Source organism: Pseudophryne corroboree, chromosome 6, assembly GCF_028390025.1.
Source record: "Pseudophryne corroboree isolate aPseCor3 chromosome 6, aPseCor3.hap2, whole genome shotgun sequence".
In the NCBI taxonomy this organism is placed as follows: Eukaryota; Metazoa; Chordata; class Amphibia; order Anura; family Myobatrachidae; genus Pseudophryne; species Pseudophryne corroboree.
In genome coordinates, this window is record NC_086449.1 from 242,180,584 (window position 1) to 242,208,267 (window position 27,684).

Genomic DNA, 27,684 nt, shown 5'->3' on the forward strand with positions numbered 1-27,684 from the left:
CAGAGGTAACTCCAGCAAATATGTAACATGTACATTTACATTGTCAATAATACACATTAACATGACTGTGTGACATTATGAGACACAAAAGGAAAATCACATTACCAGTCACATGTTGTCCTTCTGTTCTGCATGTTATAAAGGGCCACTATAGGTTGTGATCAAGCAGTGATTCTACTGGTAACATAAATAGTCACTTTGGGCCTGGCCAACAGCCATAGGCATTGGATGTATTATACAGACAGGAAGCTATAAAGGGGCTGTCGCAGAGTTGCAAGAAGATAGGCGTATGTGCTCCCAAATGGCGTGCATGGAAATGTGTATACTCACCTGTATGTAGGGTTGTACGCATCTTGCAGTTCACCCACTTGCTATGCGTACACTTGTGGGGAGATGTAACTATCAAGCTCTCTAAAGAAAGGACAAGTGGAGAAGTTTCCTATAGCAACCAATCAGCTTATATCTAGCATTTATCAAGTACATTCTATGTAATATGTAGAAGGTTATTGGTTTCTATGAGCAACTTCTGCATCTGTCCAGTTCTCCATGCTTCAAAAGCTTTGCTGCATCTCCACCACGGTTTGCTACTAGTCATCAGTCATCATCAGTGGTGTTGAGAGGGGGTCGGTTGGTTACCCTGGCTCTGCATCTCTGTAGGGGCATGCAGGAAAGGTAAGACCATAATAATCACAAAATAACAAAACATCAATGTTCTTCTTCAAAACAATTAATGTGCCATGAACCCTCACAGGTAACTTAATGGTCTAGTGGTCTATGCACTTTGAGAGAAATAAAGTGGACAAAAATAGTTCCAGCCAACCAGCTCCTGTCATTTTTCAAACACAGCCTGTAACATGGCAGTTAGGAGCCGATTGGCTGGTACTTTATCCTATTCCACTTTATTTTTCTCTGAGTCTTAGTACAGAGACCCCTTAGCCTGCAACCCCCAAATTAACTTTATTAATCTTGCCACCCTGCATGTATGTACAACACGTTCACAGAGCACAATTCGGGTAGCATTTCATCTAATGGCCTTTGGAATGTTCTCTACCATGATGTAAATGGCCAAGTCTCTGTAAAGCTCTGCTGAATATGTGTGTGCTATATACATTTTTTGGTAATAAATAAATAAATAAATAAATAAATAAATAAATAATATCATTAATGAATGAGCACAACAGCTATAACACAAAAGGATGCATTCATTTAGAGCATAGGCAGGTGACCAGCTAGCTCTCCAGTTGTAAGAAACCTACCAGCCAGGCATTCAATCGCAGTGCATTGAGAAGTGGTCATCATTACTGCCATCATCTTGCACCAGGTACATCATGGGTAATTGCTGCTTTGCCAGTTATGCAAATATGCACATTACTTAAATAATCTATACATTTTGTCTACAGTTTCAATTTCAAAACCACTTTTAGAGTGATATTGTACCAGAAAAAAATGTATATTTATATAAAAGTAAACATTATAATAATATAACAGTAATACATTTATGCAATGCATTTAAAAATATAACTGGTATGCTATATACAATAAATAGCCATTATGTAGTAGGCTAATTAAAACATAAAAAATATAAGCTTAATGCATCAATATAGGACACTATGGTATACTGTACATTTAAAAACATATATGTACAACTTTACAACGAATCTGTTTCTTAAATAATGTGGACCCATCAGTACAAACCACACTACAGGGGCTAATTCTAACAGTTTTGAAATGAGGGATAACTGCATACAAACACAAAAGTGTATTTCCCACCATGTTACTAAATTATACCTGGGAGAGAACTTTCTAACATTTCTCAGAGAAATCCTTCGGACTATATAAGAATATTTCAAAATACTCAGACAAACTGAATTACATTTCGTGGCCGCAGGGGTGAAATCCCTCACTTTTGGCTCTCAACTAAGTCTTCTTCCCAGAGACCCCCTGCTTGTTTTCCTCTACCCCATGAAGCTTTGAAGTGTTGATGATCGTGGTGAAGGTGACAATTCACACCTCTGCAAACTGGATAAAGACAGAGGCTGTCTGACTCTGTTCACTATTGCACAAGCACTGAGAGAGGAAAGGAAGGCATGGAAAGCTCATCTGTACCTCTCCATCACCAGGACTGCAGCATGCACCAGACCTGTACCACCTTGTACCAATGCGGCTACCTCAGCTCTGAGGGATACAGCAGTCTTTCTCCTGCATCTTCCATTGACTGCTGTTGCCTTTCTCCACCATATCTCCATTACCCATCATCTCAGGAGGCCTATGTTAATATTTCTTCAAGTTGTCCTCATACCATAGCTCAACCTAAAACTTCTTTAGAAAAGAAAAGCAAGAAGATGAAAGGAAAGCTGCCATATGGTCAAAGGCAAAGTGCAAGTGAACGAGAGAAGATGAGGATGAGGAACCTCTCCAAAGCACTGCAGAATCTCAGAAGATATCTCCCTCCTTCAGTGGCTCCAGCAGACAAGACCTTGACCAAAATTGAAACTCTTCAGTTGACAATCCTCTATATCTCTCATCTGTCTGCACAGCTGGGACTTAGCGAAGACGTCCTGAAGCAAAGAAGACTAACTACAATGCAGAGAACTAACAGATGCCCACAAGGCCTTAACTTTTGCATGGATATGACTCATCCACTTTGCTCAGAGCCGATAGAAGAAAATATTATACATTTTGCAGCATCAGCAGAGCCCATTGCTGCGACAAGACCTATGCCTGTTGAATCTGGGCTGCAGAATACACACACAAGCTACCAGCTGCAATACGAGTTGCCACCACTGACCCCTCTACATCAGTATCCAACAACAAGTACGGCGTTGTCCCAGATAACTAATGAATATGATGTCACAGGTCATCAGCAGATGGTAAGTGTCTCTTACACATAGTGTAATATACTGATACTAATATTTAATCCACTGTGAGATCCAGTAACATTTTTATTTAAACTGAGAAGTCTTAATATTGTAATGTGTGCCATTTTATAGAATGCCTGCATTCAGTGAATGAAAGTAATGTATTACTTGTTTATTAACAGTTTCTTATATAGCGCAGCAAATTCCGTTGCACTTTACTATTGGACTTTACTTGGACGCATTTGTTGTCAGTGACTGCAGGCTTGATAAAAGTGAAATTATCCATTTATATATAATATAATATAATATTCTATATAATGTAATATTCTAACATGACTTTGAACCACATCTCCCATTGTGTTTGACACCTGTAGTTTACGGACAGTATACAGCTGATTTACAGCCACAGCCTGCTATGCTAGAGAATGTAGATTCCAGTATAATAATATAATAGTTCAGGCACAATATGCAGTCACATGCTGAAGTAATAATATACATGCATATATTCTTAATATTAAATGTAATGTTATAATATATTTGTTAGGTCACATGTGAAGAGTACACGAATCTGGTGGAGATGTGGAGGAAAGAACAATCTCATGCCTGAACTGGAGGACAGCATCCAACGCTCACAAAAGCCAACTCAATTAAATTATTGTGTTTTCATTATGTACATAGATTATCTTTTATTATATATGGATCAATATTGTTATGTCTTGATTCTGTCATGACATTTGGAAATATTTAATAGCATATATTTATTTATTAAAGATCTTTATATTCTATATCATTAGTTATTTCATTTGAGTGTAAAATGGAAAATATATTTTAGGACTACTTGTTTCATAAAGAACATTACAGGGTTTTACATTCTACAGTATGCGCGCCCTCAGGGGATCAGTGATATGTTTAAGTGGGTTCTTCAATGTGTTACAGAATTCAAAATAATATTCACTGTAATGAGCAAAATGTTTAAAGAAAAGTAGAGGAATACTAGAGACATAAGTATAAGTCCTATGTAGTATAATGGGTACATGTTAAATATTTATGGAAATAAGAGGTAATGGAATAAACTGTAAGGCTGTAATGGAGAAATATTTGTAGACAAATGCGTTACTTGGTAATTATTTCCTGACACAAAGAGGTACTTGGTAAACATGTATAAAATCTAAGGTATTTGATAAACATTTATAGAACTACAGGGTTAAGCTGGGTACACACTGGCCGATATATCGGCCGTTAAATTGAATGACAGATATATGGTGGGTGCGTTGGCTGGTGTGTACCCCTGATATGTCTGTGAACGACGTAGTTCACAAACATATTGTGTCGGCCCTGCAGCACAGCCGATGGGCGCTATATCTGCAGACCGCCAGTCAGGGACTTGCAGTCAGGGGAGGCAGGGGAGGCAGTGCCTCCCCTGTCATTAATGACTAAAATAATGTAAAGAAGATACTTATGACACATATTCTGTGTCATAAGTATCTCCTTTATATAAATGTAATCATTATCCCTGTCTAAATGGGGTTGGGAGGCACCGATCGTGGTGCCTCCCGGTGTTAATGGGAAAGGTATGGGAGCGGGGGGCGGGCACAGGCGGGGCCTAGCAATGGGCATTAAAAGGCCAATGAAAATGCATTGGAAAGTGGCACCATTAGAGGTGCCGCTTTCATAGAGGCACGTGCTTTCAACCCATGAAAGCACGCCCCTGTCAGTGAGGCCACAGTGATTGGCCAGCGGATCCGTCACTGGATCCTCTGTCAATCACTGTGTGGGCGTGGCAGAGGTGCGGGCAGCGGTGGCGGCGGAGGTGCGGGCGGCAGAGGTGCAGGTGGTGGGAGGCGGTGGAGGTGCGCGCAGCAGTGAGACTATTAGCGGCAGGCAGGGATCCAAGATCCCTGCCTGCCATTCTGCAAAGTTTGGCAGAGGAGCGGTACCAATTTAAAAAATGGCGCCTCAGCGTCATTTTTGAAATTCAAGATGGCCACCGCGAGTCAATCACGGCCCGCAGCATCATCACCCCGCCCCCTCTGGCTGACTTATATAAGTCAGCGCGAGGCAGCGGCACGTCAGTCCGACGGCAGAGGAGGAGCAGTGAAGAGCTCCTGAAGACAGAAGACGACGGAAGTCCTGGATGGGCAGGGGCTATGCAAAAGAGCTTAACAGCCGCCGCCCACCAGGTGAAGACGCTGGAAGCCCTGGGAGGCGGCGGCCCCCCCAGATGAAGACGCCGGAAGCCCTGGGGAGGCGGCGGCCATGCAAAAGAGCTTAAAGGCCGCCGCCCCCAGGTGAACACCCTGACAAATAAACTAATTTTTTAAAGCTAGTGTGGCGTCTTTATTTTAATATTTTCTTTACAGGTGGACTACAGGTGTCAGCGGGCCCATTATGTCCAGGCACTTGTGGTTCTCCAAGTGCCAGCATGCTGGGGCAGGCTTGCTGGGACCTGTAGGCCACCTGTAAAGAACAATATTACTATTCTTTACAGGTGGACTACTGGAGCTAGCAGGCACATTATGTCCGGGCATGCTGGCACTTGTGTTTCTCCAAGTGCCAGCATGCTGGGGCAGGCTTGCTGGGACCTGTAGGCCACCTGTAAAGAATAATATTAACAATGAGCACCGCACCCACCGCTACCAGGGGTGTGGGGCATAGCACTGGGTTATCAGCCCAATGCTGGTTATTGCTCGGGAGGTGGACCCCATTTTTATTTTTTGGGGTCCCCACTTCCGAGAAATTCCAGCCCTGGGCTGACTAGTTTGGGGGGCAGATTAATGTTATGGCAAGGGGACCCCATACCGAGTGTCTCCCCTGCTATGGCATTATTCCCCCTGGCTGGTTCTGCCTGGTGCTGGTTTTAGCAATGTATGGGGGACTACACTCCCCCCCCATTGTATGGGGGGAAGGGGGGGGGGGGAATGGTTAGCTGCCAGTGCCTCCCCAGCCACTGACCTCACTGCACGCCACTGCCACCAGTACACTTGCAGCACAGGCCGGCGGTGATGGGCATCACAACTGGCGGGCATATTGTAAATGCCTGTCTAGTTGTAGCGCAAGGCACAATACACAGGGCTGACAATCGGTAAGTGTGTATGCACAAGTAATCCTATTATATAGCACCTTCCATTACACTAACTACACCACAGGTCTATTTTGCATACACTCTACATAAATACTAAAGAGGTTTTTATTTATATACTTTATATATACTTTTTCTTTCAAATGACATGTTTTATCAGCAATTAAGCTATTTACTAAATGCAAAGAATCCCAAACTCTGTCCTCAAGCTCAAGTCACCCTAACAGCCCAGGATTTAAGGATATCCAAACTTGTGCACATACAGTATGGTTAAAACCAGAGGCATCACCAGATGTGGTGACATCCAGTGAGCACTCTGCACTGTCCCCCTGCGCCTCTGGCACAGCCACCTGAAAAGGTGGGCATGGTCTCGCTGGGTCTCCGTTTCTTCACTCCGGGGGCATGTCCAGCATCTCCAAAGATACTGGCTGCCCCCAGAGACTGGGCTGAGTGCAGTGCCAGCTCTTAATGTGTTACAGGAGTGGAGTGCTGCAGGTGAATATCACACTGCAGCACTCGGCTCCTGTCACTGCAGAAGAGCCGACACTTTGGTGACACCCCTTCCGAGGGTGACCCCCGGGTGTGGGCCGCACCCCTGCACCTGGCATGTGACGCCACTGGTTTTTACAAACTGACTGAGGTACTAATTAAGTCACCTGTGCTTAAGCATGGATTTCCTTAAAATCTGGACTGTTAGGGTACCTTGAGGAAACACTGCACTAATGCATTCTGGGGCAGATGTATTAAGCCTGGAGAAGTGATAAAGCAGTGAAAAGTGCAAGGTGATAACGCACCAGCCAGTCAGCTCCAATATGTAAATTGACAGTTAGAAGCTGACTGGCTGGTGCGTTATCACCTTGCACTTATCACTGCTTTATCTCTTCTCCAGGCTTAATACATCTGCCCCAGAATGCATTAGTGGAGTGTATCTTCAAGAAAAAATATTTAAAAAAAACGATGTGCAGGTGCCCCCCAAAAGCATACCCAGCCTCGGGCTCTTTGAGCTAGTCCTGGTTGCAAAAATACAGGGGAAAAAATGATTGGGGGTTCCTCGTATTTAAACAACGAGCACCGGACTCTTGGACCGGTCCTGGTTCCAAAAATACAGGGGGGAAAAAAAGTAGGGGTCCCCCGTATTTTTGAAACCAGCATCAGTCTCCACTAGCCAGGGAGGTGATGCCGCAGCCAGGGGACACTTTTATATAGGTCTCTTCGGGCCAAAGCATCACTCCCCCCCAACTAGTCACCAGAGCCGGATTAAGGGGGGAGCCCAGGGGATACATTACCATGGGACCCCCAAATTTAACCCCCCCCCCCCCCAAGTGCCTGCCATCAAGCACTGGCAGTTTTGCATATTTTTGTTGTTTTTATGAAGTTCAGTAAACTGTGTGTTTCAGAGACGGAGACAGCCTTGTCTCCGTCTCTGCACCCGGCATGACCACCCACAGGCACTAACGAGCTGCCGTGAATTCTCCTCACAGAGAGCTCTGATCAGCAGAGCTCTCTGTACTGGACACATGACTCACAGAGGAAGGAGCTGCTGAGCATGTGCACTGTGCTTAACTAACTCTGTGCTCCTGTGCTTAACTAACTCTGTCAGAATCTCTTTCTCTTCTCTTAAATTGGTTAGTGCTGTGTGTGTGTGCGTGTGTGTGTGTGTGTGTGTGTGTGTGTGTGTGTGTGTGTGTGTGTGTGTTTCTTTCTGCAGATATGCTGTTTGTTTGTAGGTGTGTAGTGTGTGTATATGTATGCATGCTGTTTGTGTGTGTGTTGTGTGTGTATATATGCTGTGTTTGTAGGTGTGCAGTGTGTGTGTGTGTATGTATGTATGCTGGGTGTGTGTGTGTGTGTGTGTGTGTGTGTGTGTGTGTGTGTGGTAATGTGTATGTATGTACTGCATGTATGCTATGTGTGTTTATGTTGGTATGGAATGTGTATGCGTGTGTGTGTGTGTCTGTCTGCCTGTATGTATGTATGTATGTATGTATGTGTGTACTGTATGTGTGTATATGCTCTGTGTGTATGTATGTATGTATGTATGTATGTATGCTGTGTGGATGTAGGTATGCTGTGTGTGTATGTTAACAGTTTTCTTCTAGTAGTACTGTAGGATTTAGGATTAGTTGATATACATAATTTTGTGACAGGCAGATTATACAAACCTGTACTGTTGTAACCAGCAGCTTGCATACCCCTAGACGCTAGCAGATCATGTCCCCACATCATACTATCACCACCTACTGTGTGACAGGTTTGCAGTGACCCTGTGCCTCGCAGACTAGCCACAACGTCCAATCCTCTGAGTCTAGCTGAGCACTACAGTGTGATATTGTTTTTCTACAGTGTATACATACTCAAATTTTCTATTGAATAATATGTGCTATATTTTGTTACTGCCTCTAACAGCTCTCTGCTTATACTTTTATCTATCCTATATATATATATAGAGAGAGAGAGAGAGAAAAAGACGTGGCACTCACGGCAAATTTGCAAAGAATCACAAGGACATCAGTCGCTGAGGTAGAGCAACGTTTCAGTGGCAATCCACTGTCGTCAGGCTTTATTAAAATACATTAGAAGACATCTTACCTTTATAGAACCCCACGTGCATGTTAGGAAACAGTCCGGACCCGAACTTCCGGTCGGGCGGACGGAAATGATGTGATAGTGCCGTCAGCGCACTGAAAGAAGAAACCATCACTATGGTAACCAAAAACGCTCATATACAGATATCATTGAAATGTTACTAGTAGCTATCAAAAGCAATACGGTTAGGTAATATCAAACAAGGAACACTTCTATAGATGAATTTTTTAGATGCACGATCACAGCAGCACAATTCATTCTAAGCGGTCTATTTAAATGATACTGACATATTCCTCATAACCAATAATCATTTAAACAAAATACTTGTATCCCAACATAAGCCCACAATGATCACTGTAATCAACCTGATTATGTCTCAATACAGTATATAATTATAAGGATGGTATATTGTTATAAAAAACAAGAATAAAATAGATACTCATTCAAACCTTTTGGGTGAATCACCCCCAGATAAGCAATCCATTTTGTCTCCATTTGGAGTAATTTGGACGCCCGATCACCACCCCTGATATTATTAGGGATGTGATCTATCATCCTATACCGTATACTATTGATAGGATGTTTGCAAATGGCAAAATGTCTGGCTACGGGCTGATCGCTGCTGCCAGTCTCCAAAGCTTTTCTAATGGCCGACCTGTGACAGGTCATCCTTTCTTTATATTTACGTTCGGATTTACCGACATAACTGAGCCCACATGGGCATACAATCTGATAAATAATAAATGTCGAATTGCAAGTTAGACGGTGTCGTATCAAAATCTTTTTACCCGTCTGTGGGTGATTGAATGCATCCCCTGTCAATAAATATTGACAGGTAACACATGTGCATTTAAAACAACCTAATTTGGAGGTTGTTTGAGACAAAAAATGTGTGGTTGATGTTAATGGATCCTCTGAAATACCTGAGACATCGGTTTTTACCAAATAGTCTCTCAAGTTTTTCCCTTTGGAATAACAGGGCATTAGCCTCGAACCGGACAAATGTAACTGTGCATCTGTTTCTAATAAGGGCCAGTGTTTTTTAGCAATTTGTGTTATAGCATTGGACTTAGTATTACATGTATTTACCCATGGGAATTTAGTTTGATGTTGTTCATCCCTCTTGATCTTATTCTGTAACAAAGACCTCCTATCCATACTCATAACCTTCAATTTAGCTGATTTTAGCAACTCTTTAGAGTAACCTCTTCCAAGTAGTTTAGTGATTAACGCATCAATCTGAGCTGAGGCCACCTCTGCATTACTGTTGATGCTTCTGATCCTGATCATTTGCGAGTATGGTAATCCTCTTTTTAGTGAGGGAGGATGACAACTATGTGCGTGTAATAGTTGGTTACAATCAGTGGGTTTTACATAGATGGTAGTATTGATCTTATTATTATAAATTTTTACCAAAACATCCAGAAAATTAATTACCTTCTGGTTAAACTCAAAAGTGAATTTAATAGGGCCAACACCTGCATTGTAGCCCTCCAACAATTCTGTCAGTGCCACTATGTCATCTTTCCACAAAATAAATAAATCATCTATGTAACGATTGAAAAGAATTGCCCCTGATCTAAAGCAATCACTGCTATAAAACAAATCTTCCTCAATAGAAAACATAAAGATGTTTGCATACGTGGGAGAAACCGCAGATCCCATCGCACACCCTTGGACTTGTAAATAAAATTGTTTCCCATATAGAAAAAAGTTGTTAGACAATACTAGTTCCAATAATGACAAGATTACATTTATTTTATCTATATCAAACACTGCCTTTCTGAGGAGAAATCTTCTAACCGCTGCTAACCCCATATCATGGGGAATTGATGTATAAAGACTGACAACATCCACGGTTGCCAGCCAGCAATTATCGGGTAATAATTCAATAGATTGAAGATTATTTAAAAATGCAGTGGTGTCAACCAAATAACTGGATTCTTCACAAAGCAAAGGTTGTAACAAGCAATCTAGAAAGACCGACAAGGGTTGCAAAAGAGAACCCTTCGCCGACACAATAGGTCGGCCGGGGGGAGGGTTTGTTCCCTTGTGGATCTTGGGCAATAGATAAAATATAGGCACTATAGGGAACTGCGGTACCAAAACTTCCATAATCTCTTGTGTAATTAACTCAACATTAAGGCTTGTGAGAGAATTTCTATAAGCCGTTTCTTACAACTCGCAGATGGATTAGCATGTAACTTTATATACAACTCAACACAAGACAATTGTCGTAATGCTTCCGTGTTGTAATCCTTAAAATCTTGTAACACTATTACACCCCCTTTGTCCGATGGCCTAATAATCAGTTTCTCATTCTTGGATAAACCTTGTAGAGCATCCCGTTCAGCTTTCGTGAGATTTGGATGTATTTGCTCACCGGAGCCCACAACACTTTTCACCTCATGCTCAAAAATTCTCATGAAAGTTTTCAGACTTGAGTTGTTTGATAAAGGGTCAAATACAGATTTTTGACGGAAAGGAAGAAGTTTGGTAGGCAAAGATTTCTGCATACTGGTATTGGTGTGATTGCCAAAATGTTCCCTTAGTTTAACCTTGCGTTGAAGTTTGTATTTCTCTATATTCCATTGAAGATCATTAAACGGAACAGACGGCACAAATGATAGTCCTTTGTTCAGCAACTTTATTTCGGTATCCGATAGCTCATATGACGATAAGTTGCAAATCATTTCTTTTTGTATCGTGGTGGCCTGACGACTCGACCCCTGCCTCTGCCATTGGCGGCCTCTGCAGGTGAACCGCCGCTTTCTAAATTGGCTCGATCTTTCATCGCAACCCCTAAAGGGGCTGATGCTTGATTCGGTCTCTCAGATTCACTAGTGGATTCTACCGATGAATCCGTGTCTAACCTATAATTTTGCTTAAATTGGCGACGGAAAAAGGGACGTTTCTTATCCGTAGGATTGGTGCCGGACAGCCACCTGTACACCGTGTGTCTCTCATAATCTTCCTCCACTTTGGACAACTTTTTCTTTTTGAAATCAATAAGTTCTTTTTTATACTGGGTGATTTGTGTTTGTAACTTTTTCATCCACTCACCCTCTGCATCCGCAGTGAGGACAGATAAATTGCTATTTTCAAAGGCTGTGATTTTAGATCTAACTAGTTCCAGTTCCTTAGTAGATTGTTCGATAACTAATAAAATTAAGTCCAGTGAACATTTATTTAAGATGGCAATCCATCGTCGGCAGAAGTTTGCATCGTATCTGCCTATGGTGGGACAATTATGAACACGGAAGCCCCTTGGTATTTTTTTAGATCTAAAATAGTCACTAAAGGTCAGCCCATGAAGATCAAAATCAACCTCTTTCTTTTTGAGATTCAGTAAATCCCTGAAAATAATATTCGGGGCCATAGCTTGTGCTTCATCCCGTAATCCCATCTTTCGCAGGATCGCCTCCGCATCTGATTCGGAGAACGAGTGCACGTCCCCCACAGGGAAGTTAAAGTGCCCCCATTGCTCATACGTATCCTCCATTATATTAAATCAGTCACTGAACTAAAATTCACTGATATAAGGTAAAGGTTTCCAGAAATAAACACCTATGGCAGGTGTTCAGTTTAAAAATGTCCAATATATGGACCATTTACAGACAAGCTGCGTGGACAGTTCAATGTTCATATAAGCTGGTTGCCATAATCAGGGAAAACACAATGCTGTGTTCCACCATATACATATTCATGGATAGGCACTCCAAAATGCTTAGATGTGAATAATGCCGGTGCCTCCGTGAAGGTACAACATAGAGAGAAAAAGACGTGGCACTCACGGCAAATTTGCAAAGAATCACAAGGACATCAGTCGCTGAGGTAGAGCAACGTTTCAGTGGCAATCCACTGTCGTCAGGCTTTATTAAAATACATTAAAAGACATCTTACCTTTATAGAACCCCACGTGCATGTTAGGAAACAGTCCGGACCCGAACTTCCGGTCGGGCGGACGGAAATGACGTGATAGTGCCGTCAGCGCACTGAAAGAAGAAACCATCACCATGGTAACCAAAAACGCTCATATACAGATATCATTGAAATGTTACTAGTTAGAACAAACTGCAATCAAGTAGCTATCAAAAGCAATACGGTTAGGTAATATCAAACAAGGAACACTTCTATAGATTAATTTTTTAGATGCACGATCACAGCAGCACAATTCATTCTAAGCGGTCTATTTAAATGATACTGACATATTCCTCATAACCAATAATCATTTAAACAAAATACTTGTATCCCAACATAAGCCCACAATGATCACTGTAATCAACCTGATTATGTCTCAATACAGTATATAATTATAAGGATGGTATATTGTTATAAAAAACAAGAATAAGATAAATACTCATTCAAACCTTTTGGGTGAATCACCCCCAGATAAGCAATCCATTTTGTCTCCATTTGGAGAAATTTGGACGCCCGATCACCACCCCTGATATTATTAGGGATGTGATCTATCATCCTATACCGTATACTATTGATAGGATGTTTGCAAATGGCAAATTTTGGAGACAAAATGGATTGCTTATCTGGGGGTGATTCACCCAAAAGGTTTGAATGAGTATTTATCTTATTCTTGTTTTTTATAACAATATACCATCCTTATAATTATATACTGTATTGAGACATAATCAGGTTGATTACAGTGATCATTGTGGGCTTATGTTGGGATACAAGTATTTTGTTTAAATGATTATTGGTTATGAGGAATATGTCAGTATCATTTAAATAGACCGCTTAGAATGAATTGTGCTGCTGTGATCGTGCATCTAAAAAATTAATCTATAGGAGTGTTCCTTGTTTGATATTACCTAACCGTATTGCTTTTGATAGCTACTTGATTGCAGTTTGTTCTAACTAGTAACATTTCAATGATATCTGTATATGAGCGTTTTTGGTTACCATGGGGATGGTTTCTTCTTTCAGTGCGCTGACGGCACTATCACGTCATTTCCGTCCGCCCGACCGGAAGTTCGGGTCCTGACTGTTTCCTAACATGCACGTGGGGTTCTATAAAGGTAAGATGTCTTTTAATGTATTTTAATAAAGCCTGACGACCTGTGTATTGCCACTGAAACGTTGCTCTACCTCAGCGACTGATGTCCTTGTGATTCTTTGCAAATTTGCCGTGAGTGCCACGTCTTTTTCTCTCTATGTTGTACCTTCACGGAGGCACCGGCATTATTCACATCTAAGCATTTTGGAGTGCCTATCCATGCATATGTATGTATATATATATATATATATATATATATATACATGTAAGTAACCTCCTTCCTATATACACTATATTTAGTCCTTGTCTAAAGTACCCCTGGCCCCCTGAAGCCTTAATCCGGCCCTGCTAGTCACCCCTGGCCGGGGTTCCCTGGGGGAGTGGGGACCCCTTAAATCAAGGGTACCCCCCCTCCAGGCACCCAAGGGCCAGGGGTGAAGCCCAAAGCTGTCCCCCCGATCCCTGGGCAGTGGATGGGGGGCTGATAGCCAAAATTGTGTAAAAATAAAGAATATTGTCCTTTGTTGTAGAACTTGGACTGAAGAGGACCGATCTTCACTGGATTATAGGTGAGTATATTGGTTTCTTTTTTACAGGTACCCCAATGGATATTACTAAACAAGGGGACCAATGGACTCCGTGGGACACTAGGTAAGTATGTGTGAGTGTGTAAGTGTGCATGTACTGTAAGTGTAAATAAACTTATACTGTGACGGTGTGTGTTGTGTTTTTATTTGGGTATTTCTTTTGTTGTGGAACTACAGGTACCAGCAGGCCCATTATTTCCCCACATGCTGGTGCTTGTAGTTCTCCAAGTACCAGCAAGCGGGGGAGGCTTGCTTGGACTTGTAGATCCACAACAAAGTACAATATTCTTTATTTTTTACTAGAGATGAGTGGGTTCGGTTCCCTGAGAACCGAACCCTACTGGACTTCACTACCCAAGCCCGGATCCGAGTCAGGCTCGGGTTTTCCCGCCTGACTCAGAAACCAGAAAGAGGCAAAACGTCTTCTTCCCGCTGTCAGATTCTTGCGGGGTTTGGATTCCATATAAGGAGCCGTGCATCGCCGCAATTTTCACTCCAGCATTGGAGAGTGTAGAGAGAGGACGTGTCTCCGTCCTCAGTGTCCTGGATCAGTTCAGTGGTAGTGTCTTGTAATGCATCAGTCCAGTCACAGTGGTTGTGTCCTCTGCTGCCATATGGCCAGTGTTGCTGTATAAATCCAGTCCAGTGGTGGTGTCTTGTTCTGCATCAGTCCAGTGGTGGTGTCTTGTTCTGTATCAGTCCAGTCACAGTGGTGATGTCCTCTACTGTCATATGTCCAGTGCTGCTGTATAAGTCCTGTCCATTCCAGTGGTGCTGTGTTATCTTGCATCAGTCCAGTGGGGGTGTCCCTGTGCTGCTGTATATGTCTAGTGCTGCTGTATAATAAGTCCCTTACAGTGTTGCTGTGTTGTCCTGCATCAGACCAGTGGTAGTGTCCTGTGCATCAGTCATTCCAGTGACCAGTCACAGTGGTGGTGTCCTCTGCTGCCATATGTCCAGTGCTGCTATATAATAAGCCCCTTACAGTGTCGCTGTGCTGTCCTGCATCAGACCAGTGGTAGTGTCCTGTGCATCAGTCAGTCCAGTGACCAGTCACAGTGGTGGTGTCCTCTGCTGCCATATGTCCAGTGCTGCTGTATAATAAGTCCCTTACAGTGTCGCTGTGTTGTCCTGCATCAGACCAGTGGTAGTGTCCTGTGCATCAGTCAGTCTAGTGACCAGTTACAGTGGTGGTGTCCTCTGCTGCCATATGTCCAGTGCTGCTGTATAAGTCCCTTACAGTGTCGCTGTTTTGTCCTGCATCAGACCAGTGGTAGTGTCCTGTGCATCAGTCAGTCTAGTGACCAGTCACAGTGGTGGTGTCCTCTGCTGCCATACAAGTCCAGTGCTGCTGTATAATAAGTCCCTTACAGTGTTCCTGTGTTGTCCTGCATCAGACTAGTGGTAGTATCCTGTGCTGTATATTATTTACTCCAAATAAAGGGGTTATTAACATTAAATCCAAATATAATTTTTACAGGGTTTGCCCTGTGTGGTGTAGGGGTACGCTCACCTGTGCTGCATATTATTATAATAGCTCCAAATAAAAGGGTTATTATTAACCAAATAAATTTTACAGGCTTTGCCGTTTGTGTGGTTTAAGGATACGCTCTCCTATGCCACCAATATTGTGCGTGTATTACATCTGGGCAAATTCCAGCACGTCCCATGTTGTTTGTGCCGCACAATTGTGTCGCTTAGCTTAGTCATACAGCTACCTCATTGCACCTCTTTTTCTTCTTTGCATGATGTGCTGTTTGGGGCCTAGTTTTTGTAAGTGCCATCCTGGCTGCAACTGCAGTGCCACTCCTAGATGGGCCAGGTGTTTGTGCCGCACACTTGTGTCGCTTAGCTTAGTCATACAGAGCCTCCGTGCAACCTTTTGTCCTAAAAACAATATAGTGAGGTGTGAGGTGTTTAGAATAGACTGGAAATGAGTGGAAATGAATATTATTGAGGTTAATAATACTGTAGGATCAAAATTACCCCCAAATTCTGTGATTTTAGCTGGTTTTTTTTCTTTTTCTTCAAAAATCATCCAGATCCAAAACCAAAACACGAAAGGGTGGTTTTGGCAAAACCAATCCAGATCCAAAACACGAGGATGGAACCAGAACCAAAACCAAAACACAAAACACGAAAAATACCCGCCGCACATCTCTATTTTACACAATTTTGGTATCAGCCCCCCATCCATCGCCTCGGGCTTTACCCACCGCACATAGCGCTGCAGGGTAGGGGTCGCTGTTGGCGGCACTTGTCAACTATCTGTTTTAATTACTTTCACTTGCAGCTTCCCCTCTTTTTGAAGCCCAGCATCTCCTGACCGCCCCTGTCTCCTACCCTAACCGCTTCTGTCGCTAATACCTATACAACATTCATGAACTCAACTTGAGATTTCTTTGTTATTCAGTCACACTGTCCTTTATTACATTTCAAGATGCTAACATATCTGGGATTTGAACCCAGTGCCTGTGGCATTGCAGTCCGACAATCTATTTATTGAGCTATCTGCCCTTGCATAGAAAAGTAGATAATTCTAAGATAGAGAATTCTAACTATTTGAAACTTACTGTACCTTGTACTTTGGGAAAAAATGATCAGCATTGTGGCAGAACAGATCTATGTAGTGCATGGCTACAAGAGATTGGATGTGTGGCTGCACACTACATAGATCTGTTCAATTGCAATGCTTATTTTTTTACGCATTTATTGAGTTTTTTCATACATACAGCAAAATGAAGACATAATCCAGTATATATACACAATTGCTCCACATACAATATACCAAAATTAGATTATCCTTCATAAAAAAAACACAAACAACAAACACTAATAAAAATCAGACAGGAAAAGACAAGGAAGGGGTAGGGAAAATAAAAGTAGTATTAGGTTACACTGTAGCAAGGGAAGCATCTTCAGTCAGAATATGCCAATATAAACAATCAGACGTTGGCAGACAAACTCATGAATTTGTCTAAAGATTAGGGAGAACTAATCCGCTGAAAGGAGCTCCAATTTAAAGAGTAAAAAATACTCAGAAGATGGGTCCGGAGTGGAGCTTCTATAATTTCTATATATGGTCCCCACTTTTTACAAAAGGGAGGGACACTTTTTTTCCAAATCAGAAAGAGTATATTGACGTTCAAAGTGTATGGTAGTATTAACCATAGTCAGTAAATGTTCCAGTCTAGGGGCAGTTTGTATGGATCCACTGAGTTAAAATAAGTTTCTTTGCCAACGTAAGTAATACATATAGGAACGAACGAAGGTGTAAGGGTAATCCCCAGTCATGGAATTGGAGACTCAATAAAGCTGCAGGTGAGAGGGGCAGCCTGAGTTTAAACTTGGAATTTACGTACCATAACACCTTGTTCCAAAATTGTTTCACCTTAGGATAGTGCCAAAAAGCATGCATCAATAAAGCTTTGGGTGCACTACATTTGGGGCAGCATCTAGATCAGTGATTTCCAACCTTTTTTTACTCGCGGCACACCGAACAATGTTTTAAAATTGCCAAGGCACACCATCCGTTCCCCACAGAAAACCCCCCAAAAAACACACATTGGCTGTCACAATAATAAAAAATCCACACATACATTGGCCTACACAGAAAAAAACAATGACATTGCTCCCCACATAAATCATGTTGCTCCTTACATACAGCCTATTGCTCCCCACATAAATCAATCACATTGCTCCCCACATAAATCATGTTGCTCACACATAAATCAATTACATTTATCCCCACATAAATCCTATTGCTCCCCACATGAATTATTTACATTGTTCCCCCCATAAATCCATAAATCCTATTGCTCCCCACAGGAGAAATAGCATAACAAATATTAGCCCCTACCGGTCAGCTGTCCTCCTCCCTGTCCCTCAGTGGCAGGGGTTGTTCATAGTGGAGTACTGCGAATACTGAGCAGCGGATGGTTGGGCAGGTGTGGATGTGGGTGGGCAAGGAAAGCTGTGGATGCAGGTGGAAATTGGAAGATGTGTATTGACCTATGATATCACACTGCCGCGTCATCAAGGCACAGGACACAGACGGATTATGAATGATCCTCTTAGAAGAGCCCAGGCCAACAGTTCACTCTGAAGGTGCAGGAAGCTGCTTGGCTCCGCGGCACACCTTGCAACTGGTCGCGGCACACTAGTGTGCCACGGCACACTGGTTGAAAAAGCCTGATCTAGATTCTGATGCGACCATATAACTTCTCTGATGTGGGGATATATATGCTCGGTTCAAAAATTTTACATGAGTTTTCGGAAGATTAGAGGAATGAAGAGCTTTCAAAATATGTGGTAAAGAGCATAGAAAAATTCAATAATATTGCCCTGTAAAGACAAATCAGGCCATTTAACATACATAGAGTGCCATACTTTTTCAATCCTCATTAGAAACAGATCCCAATACAGCCACTGAGTTTTAAATGGCAATTTGGAGATACGCATAATTAAAGACAATAAAGGCTCTATGCCCTGAGATGTTTCCAGTACAGGAGGCAAAGACTGTACATAATGCCTGACTTGGCGATACATCAAAAATTCTGATGGAAGTACACCACACCTCTCTATCATATCATTAAGAAAGAGCAAAGTACCCCCTTGATCAAATACATATTTGATACTACTGATTCCTTTAGTTTGCCATTGCGCAAATTTGTTATTTTCCATAGCAGGTAAAAAACATGGGTTTCCACCAAATGGAATAAAAATTGATAATTCAGGGTTTCTACCTAAAGCTTGCTTTCCATGCCAGATATGTGTCCCAAAACAGCAGATTATCTTGTGCTATTGAAGGCATAGCTATAGCTGGTGTGTGTAATAGTGCTCTCAAATCATAGGGGTATACCAGAGCTTGTTCTATATGGTAATTTGAGTATACAGATTTCATCATCAACCAATCTGAAATATATAGAACGCTAATAAATCTGAGACAGCCAGTCCACCGTCTTCATGTTTTAATTTAAGTTTTGCAAGAGCTATTCTCGGTTTTTTATCTGCCAATAGAAATTTTGTAAATAGTTTATCATATAATGTCAAATCAACTTTAGCGAGTTTTAAGGGTAGCATTTGGAGCGCATATGAAATTTTCGGGAATATGACACTTTTTAGAACGGTGGTACGTCCTAACAAGGATAAAGGCAGAATAGCCCAAGATGTCTGAAGGAGGGAAATGTTATTTAGTATTGGCGGATAGTTTACTGTGTATAGGTCAGACAGTTTAGTCGGAATAAACACTCCTAGGTATTTCAATTTGGTAGTGTTGAGGGAGAATTGAGAGAAAATAGGATTTTAATACCTACCGGTAAATCCTTTTCTCTTAGTCCATAGAGGATGCTGGGGATGCTTCAAGAACCATGGGGTATAGATGGGATCCGCAGGAGACATGGGCACTTTAAGACTGAATGGGTGTGAACTGGCTCCTCCCTCTATGCCCCTCCTCCAGACTCCAGTTATAGGAACTGTGCCCAGGGAGATGGAAATTTCGAGGAAAGAATTTATTGTTAAACCACGGTGAGCGCCTTTCCAGCTCACACCTCAAGCATGCCACAGAACGTGGCATTCAATAGAACACCAGCCGACGGCATGAAAAATATGCAGCAATATGCTGACATAAAACGTAACACAACCTGTGTGCAAATACAACCAATAACAGCATAACGTATGTTACAGCATGAATAACGTCAGCAACAGGCTGACTTAAACGCAACACAACATGTGTGTAACCATAACCAATAACTGCGGATATAGTACGCACTGTGACCGGCGCCCAGCATCCTCTACAGACTAAGAGAAAAGGATTTACAGGTAGGTATTAAAATCCTATTATCTCATACGTCCTAGAGGATGCTGGGGATGCTTCAAGAACCATGGGGTTTATACCAAAGCTCTAAAACGGGCGGGAGAGTTATATGACTCTGCAGCACCGATTGACCAAACAAGAGTTCCTCATTAGCCAGGGTATCAAACTTGTAAAACTTCGCAAAAGTGTTTGAACCCAACCAAGCAGCTGCTCGGCAAAGCTGCAATGCCAAGACCCCTCGGGCCGCTGCCCAGGAGGAGCCCACCTTTCTGGTAGAATGGGCCTTCACCGATTTCGGTAACGGCAATCCAGCCGTAAAATGAGCATGCTTAATCATATTATAGATCCAGCGTGCAATAGTCTGCTTGGAAGCAGGCGTCCCAATCTTGTTGGGAGCATACAAGATAAACAGATCCTCCGTTTTCCTGATCTGAGCCATTCTGGCGACATAAATATTCAAACTCTGATCACATTGAGAGACTTCAATTCCGCCAAGGCGTCAGTAGCCACCGGTACCACAATAAAGGTTGGTTCATGTGAAACGATGAAACTACTTTCGGCAGAAATTGCTGACAAGTTCTCAACTCCGCTCCATCTTCACGGAAGATTAAACAGGGGCTCTTGTGAGTCAAAGCCGCTAATTCAGACACCTGCCTTGCGGATTTCAAGGCCAACCGCATGACCACTTTCCAAGTGAGGAATTTCAACTCAACCTTATGTACAGGTTCAACCAATGAGATTGCAGGAACTGCAACCCCACGTTAAGATCCCATGGTGCCACAGGGGGCACACAAAGGGAGGTTGGATGTGTAACACTCCTTTTACGAAAGTATGAACTTCTGGAAAGGAATCCAATTGTTTTTGGAAGAAACCCGATAAGGCTGAAATCTGAACCTTAACCGAGCCCAACTTAAGACCCGCATCCACTCGATCTTGTAATAAAATTGGAGAAAACGACCCAACTGGAATTCTTCCATAGGAGCCTTCTTGGATTCACACCAAGACACATACTTTCTCCAAATACGGTGGTAATGTTTTGACGTTACTCCTTTTCTGCCTGAAAAAGAGTAGGGATGACTTCACTGGGAATACCCTTTCGGGCTAGGATCCAGCGTGCAACCTCCAAGCTGTCAAATGAAGCCGCGGTAATTCTTGGTACACGCACGACCCCTGCTGTAACAGATCCTCTCGTAGAGGAAGAGGCCAGGGATCTCCTATGAGTAATTCCTGAAGATCCGGATACCAACCCTCCTTGACCAGTCTGGAACAATGAGGATCACCTGAACCTTTGTTCTTCTTATGATCTTTAGCATCTTTCGAAAGAGTGGACGTGGAGGGAACATATAGACCGACTGAAAAAACCCACTAGGGCGTCCACCGCTATTGCTTGGGGGTCTCTCGACCTGGAACAATATCCCTGAAGTTTCTTATTGAGGCGAGACGCCATCATGTCTATTTGAGGAATTCCCCAATGACTTGTCACTTCTGTGAAAACCTCTTGATGAAGACTCCACTCTCCTGGATGGAGAACGTGTCTGCCGAGGAAGTCTGCTTCCCAGTTGTTTACACCTGGAACGAACATCGCTGACAGAGCGCGTACATGTTTCGTCTCGCAGCGGAAATTTTTTCTGGCTTCTGCCATTCCTGCTCCGTTTTTCATTTGTAGAAAACCGTTATAAACGGCCCTTAACTCTAGACCGTTAATGTGGTGAGAATTATCCTAACTTGACCCTCTTCCTTGGAAGTATTCCTCCTGTGAGAAAGCTCCCACGCCTCGGAGGCATGGATCTGTGGTCACTAGGATCCAGTCCTGGAACCCGAACCTGCGCTTAAGAAATGAGAACTGCGCCGCCACCACAGGAGTGAGATTCTGGTCTTGAAAAACAGGATTATCCCAGGTGGGAACCGGACCACTTGTCCAACTGATCCTGCTAAAAACACCCTGGCATGTAACCTGCCCACTGAACGGCCTCGCAGGCCGCAACCATCTTTTTTAACAACTGAATTTATTGATGGATTGACACTGTTGCAGGTCTGAGCAGACTCTGGATCCTCAGAGCCTTTTCCACTGGAAGACAACAACCACTTGGTTACTTGACCTTGCCGTAATCAGGCGAGCGTCCCCTTACAGAATAATAATGACTCCTTTTTCTCGAAGGACAACCATCATACCGCCCTCACCTTGGTGAAATTGGTAATGACAATCCTGAATTGCAAACCTCAGGTGAGCCTAATGCGAAAGAGACCGTAATTAGACCTCCTTTCCCGTTTTTCAGATTGGAGATCCCTGCCATGAGAGATTCCATCTTGGATTTTAACTTCTTTAAGCAGAAATACTGGGATTTCAGATATAGAATTGGTCTGACTGAACAGTCCGGCCTCGGGAGCACGAAAAAGCTTGGATAACAGCCCTTTTATTTATTTTTAAAAATATTATTTTTTTGTGACCGGGACACCAGGACAATGGCCTGGTCCTAACACAACTCTCGTATTGCGTCGCATAATACCTCCCGTCCGGAGGAGAATCAGTAAGGTCGATTTGAAAAAGCGGTGAGGGGAAACGTCTGGAAACTCCAGTATGTCCCCCTAGGGACTCTATTCTTAAAACTCACTGGTCCTTGTTCTTTCCAGGACTGACTGAGAAGTTTTAGACGTGGTCCCACCGGTGTGGGCTCCCGCAAGATAGACCCAACGTCATGCGGTGGATCTTACCTTCCTCTACCTGCAAAGAAAAAGGGAAATCCGTATCTATTCGGACGAAATGACTGCATCCTACAAGAATGCGTCACCAACCATTGTGAGGGAACATAGGGCACGAAGGTAGACTTACCAGTGGCATCTGCCGAGATCAACTGAACAAGGCCAACACCAAACCAGGCTTCACCTTCATAGGGAAGAGACTCCATTTCTTCTCGGAGTCAGCATCAGCATTCCATTGGTGAATCCACAACGCCCTCCTAGCCGAGACCGCCATGGAATTGGCCCGCAAACCCAAGAGTCCCATACCTCTTGTAGTCGCACGGCAGTATGCTGCAATGTTCTAGATATGACCCAACTTAAGGATTATCCCATCTCTCCCCAGGGTAATTATATCGGATGACAAGGTAACCGACCATTTCTGAATACAAGCACTTCCCCATGCGCATGTAATGCAAGTATAATCAAGCATATAATTAAAATATCACTTAGCTTCTTGTATACGATCCTTTGTGACAGGGCCCCGTGCAGAACAGGCCTTGACTCACTTTATTCTATCCACGGCGGGAAAAGAATAAACATTCAGACTCCTCGTGAGGATTTGAAACCATCTTGTCACGGCTGACCTAGAGCTTTTTCAACAGAGCGACCAGCACATGAGAAGGAATAACTTTACTTCAGCATTCATTATAAATTTTAATATGAATATACACATTTAAATACACATATACACACATATATCTATATATATATACATATCTTATATATGTATTTTTGTCAGGAACAGCAGGGTCCCTAGTGACGTTAATACGTTCTTAATGTGTATGAAACATGTACTGAATGCCGATGTTGTGGATCTAATCAGGAAACATCATGGTCGACATAAGAAATAGTATTCGTGTCGATATCAGGGAGTAGTAACTGGGCAAAATAAAATTTTTGCGACCCGAGGGGTCTGAGGGAAATGTATAGTTAATATTACGCCCTCCACAAAAATTACTACGTCTGTGTTCGAGCCACAGATCTATGCAACCGTACCATACATATATATATATATATATATATATATACATACAGGTATAGCTTTCTGAAATGCATCACATTATCGGGTGGTCTTCAGTATGCCGACTGACGGGATCCCGGCGCACAGTATACCGGCGCCGGGATCCCGACAGCCGGCATACCGACACTTATTTTCCCTCGTGGGGATCCACGACCCCCCTGGAGGGAGAATAAAATAGCGTGGCGCGCATAGCGCACCACCGTGCTCGTAGCGTGGTGAGCACAGCGAGCCCGCAAGGGGCTCATTTGCGCTCGCCACACTGTCGGTAAGCCGGCGGTCCGGCTCCCGGCGCCGGTATGCTGGTCGCCGGGAGCCCGACCGCCGGCATATCGTAGTGAACCCCACATTATCATGTCAATTTTTACCCAGTCAGATTTGTTGGTGCCGACAGGGTCACCCACACACGTCTGTGTCTCCCATATAGTTTTCTCTTTGGAAAAGCATACATCTACTGACATGTTGACACTTATTTACATGAACCAAGTACCATCAGGAGTCGGCGGTGCCGACAGAGACATTCCCATAGGCGTTTGTGGCAGAGCACTCAGCCTCAGACATACCGACTATAAGGGATAGTTTCAGGGAAACACAGAAGACGTTTACCAGCTCTTTTACACAACGTTCATTACATATTGTGCTTTATTTTTAACATATATTGCACTAAACAACTGTGCCCCCCCCCCCCCCCCCCCCCGTTTTTCACTGTGATCTGTTCAGCAGTGCTTTGGCAGGGCCAGCGCCTCTGAGGAGAAAATGGCGCTGGTTAGAGCTGTGAGGGCTAAGCCACGCCCCCTTAATGGCACGCTTCAGCCCCGCTATTTTCTATATATTTATACTGGGGGGGTCTGTATTTAGTGCCCAGGCACTTAATATCTCTCTTGCCAGTCTCTATCTGAGGTATACATGCTGCACGGGGCGCCCCCTTATAGTGCCGCTTGTGTGTGGGAGCAATGGCGCGCAGCGCGCCCGCTGCGCGGTACCTCAGACACTAAACTCTTCTGCCGTCACTGAAGTCTTCTGTTCTTCTTTTACTCACCCGGCTTCTTTCTTCTGGCTCTGCAAGGGGGGTGACGGCGCGGCTCCTGGAACGAGCAGCTAGGCTATACCAAGTGATCAGACCCTCTGGAGCTAATCGTGTTCAGTAGCCTAAGAAGCAGAGCCTTTGAACTCACAGAAGTAGGTCTGCTTCTCTCCCCTCAGTCCCACGATGCAGGGAGCCTGTTGCCAGCAGTTCTCCCTGAAAATAATAAACCTAACATAAAGTCTTTTCCAAGAAACTCAGTAGAGCTCCTCAGTGTGTGACCAGTCTCTCTGGGCACAGAATCTAACTGGAGTCTGGACGAGGGGCATAGAGGGAGGAGCCAGTTCACACCCATTCAAAGTCTTAAAGTGCCCATGTCTCCTGCGGATCACGTCTATACCCCATGGTTCTTGAAGCATCCCCAGCATCCTCTAGGACGTATGAGAAAAGGGAAGAAGACAGATCAGAAACTGCTAGTGTCAGTGAAAGAAATTCTGATTAAGCCGTGTTAACTCGATACCCCGCAAATAAACTAAATAAATTTATTTTTTCCATGATAGCTAGGACGGAAACCTCAGGTTTGGAAACAAAAAGCAGCATATCATCTGCAAAAAGACTAACTTTTAATTCAAAATCTGCTATTTTGATTCCAAAGTAAGATGGAAGGTTTCGCAAGGCAATTGCTAATGGTTCAATTGTGATTGTGAATAATAGAGGGGATAGGGTGCATCCCTGTCTAGTTCCTCTCCCTAGCAATACTGTGTTGGAGAGGTAACCATTTCACAAGATACAAGAGCTGGAGGAAGAATATAAAGCTTGCAGCACATTGGACAGACCCAGCGGGAACCCAAACCTTGCTAAAGTGGAATACAGATGATCCCAACTCACTAGGTCAAAAGCCTTTTTCGGCATCAAGAGACAAGATAAAGTGCGAATCTGGGTTTCTTGTGGAGCTCAACTAGTGCACCGCTGCTAAGACCTTACGTATATTGGCCCTCATTCCGAGTTGGTCGGTCGCAAGGCGAATTTAGCAGAGTTGCTCACGCTAAGCCGCCGCCTACTGGGAGTGAATCTTAGCTTCTTAAAATTGCGACCGATGTATTCGCAATATTGCTATTACAAACTACTTCGCAGTTTCAGAGTAGCTCCAGACTTACTCTGCCTGTGCGATCAGTTTAGTGCTTGTCGTTCCTGGTTGACGTCACAAACACACCCAGCGTTCGCCCAGGCACTCCCACCGTTTCTCCAGCCACTCCTGCGTTTTTTTCGGAAACGGTAGCGTTTTCAGCCACACGCCCCTAAAACGCCGTGTTTCCGCCCAGTAACACCCATTTCCTGTCAATCACATTACGATCGCCGGAGCGAAGAAAAAGCCGTGAGTAAAAATACTTTCTTCATAGTAAAGTTACTTGGCGCAGTCGCAGTGCGAACTTTGCGCATGCGTACTAAGCGGATTTTCACTGCGATGCGATGAAAAAGAACGAGCGAACAACTCGGAATGAGGGCCATTACCCGTAGAATGCCTACCCGTAATGAAGCCTGTTTGATCTGAGTGGATTACAGTAGGGAGCATGGTGTTCAGTCTATCTGCAATCATTTTTGTGAGTAATTTGTAATACACATTTCAAAGGGATATTGGCCTGTATGAACCAGGAAGATGCGGATCTTTACCCGGCTTGGGAAGGAGACGGATTATGGCATAATTGATATATGCAGGAATTTTATGGGGAAGTAGTATAGCATTAAATACCGTTGTCAGAGGATTTATCAGTTTAGACAATATCAATTTATAATATTCCCCTGACAGGCCATGCAGACCCGGGGATTTGAGAGATTTCAGTTGCTTTATAGCTTTTTCTACCTCTTGGGCAGTAATAGGAGAGCAAATAGTCGCCGCCATGGATGGCACTAATGGTGGTAGTGTAACTGAATCCCAGAATGTCGATTTGGCATCAATATCAATAGATGGGGAGTTATATGTCTGCATAAAACTCAGAAGGAACCTGTGCTATGTCTTTGGACTTTGAGGCTAAAGTGCCATCTGGGCGTCTGTCCGGTTGTGTAAGTGAGTCCAGAGAGGCTCCCTTCGACAAGTTGGAGAGGAGCCTGCTTGTTTTATTTCCGAAACGATAAAACCCGTGATTTTTATAAAAGGTGTGTTTTTCACCCAAAGAAGTCAGAATCACATCAAACGCAACCTTAGCAATCAAGATAGTGTCGCTTCGAAAGAGGAGAGGGGGACTGTTTCAATTTCTGGTAGGCCTCTGTTAGCTGCTGTTGTGAGTGTTTAAATTCTGTAGCATTTTTTTCTTTCTGCGAGATACATATTCTATAATACAAATAAATAAAGAATATATAAGTGCGCAGTCAGCAGCAGCTGGTAAGGGGATGGTCAGTTCCCCAATAGACTAAAGGAGAAAAAACACAGGATACCAGCGCTGGCTGTACAAATTAGAAAAAGACGGTTTGCTGAATAAAAAATAACAATTTATTAAACCATTAAAAAACAGGAATCGATTCCTATTATCTGATAGATAACACTTGTGATCATAATCTCTCCCTGGATGAGATATATTAAAAGTCCACTCTACTCTGAGACATATATTATTAGGCTAGGACAATCTCCAGATGGCACTCACTGTAGCAGAAATAGTTACCAGTTCCACATTAGACGTATATGATGGCATCAGCTTTAGGAAGAGTCCATTGCTAGCTGCAGGTGTGGATCGGTCTTTATTTGTAGTAATTTCCCAGTGATAGGAACAGTGTCCAATTGTAGCCAAAAGTATCAGAGTCCCAATGTAATGTCAGAGAGTGGTGTCCAGGTAGGTGAATAGGCTCAACGCGTTTCGCTGGCAACAAAGTGATCCAGCTTCCTCAGGAGCATAAGTTCAGTGTATATTAGGTGTCTATTTATACCCTTCTGTCACGATCCGGGTATCTGGACGCCATTTCTTACCCATCAGA

General features: G+C 43.2%; 1 protein-coding gene across 1 annotated transcript; it reads left to right on the plus strand.

Moving 5' to 3' along the window:
- The first annotated feature begins 2,087 nt into the window (after positions 1 to 2,087).
- Positions 2,088 to 3,465, plus strand: MESP1 (mesoderm posterior bHLH transcription factor 1). Its single transcript, XM_063929956.1, has 2 exons — positions 2,088 to 2,870; positions 3,403 to 3,465. Exons 1-2 carry the CDS (start codon positions 2,088 to 2,090, stop codon positions 3,463 to 3,465), a joined length of 846 nt encoding a protein of 281 aa, XP_063786026.1.
- Positions 3,466 to 27,684: the final 24,219 nt, after the last annotated feature.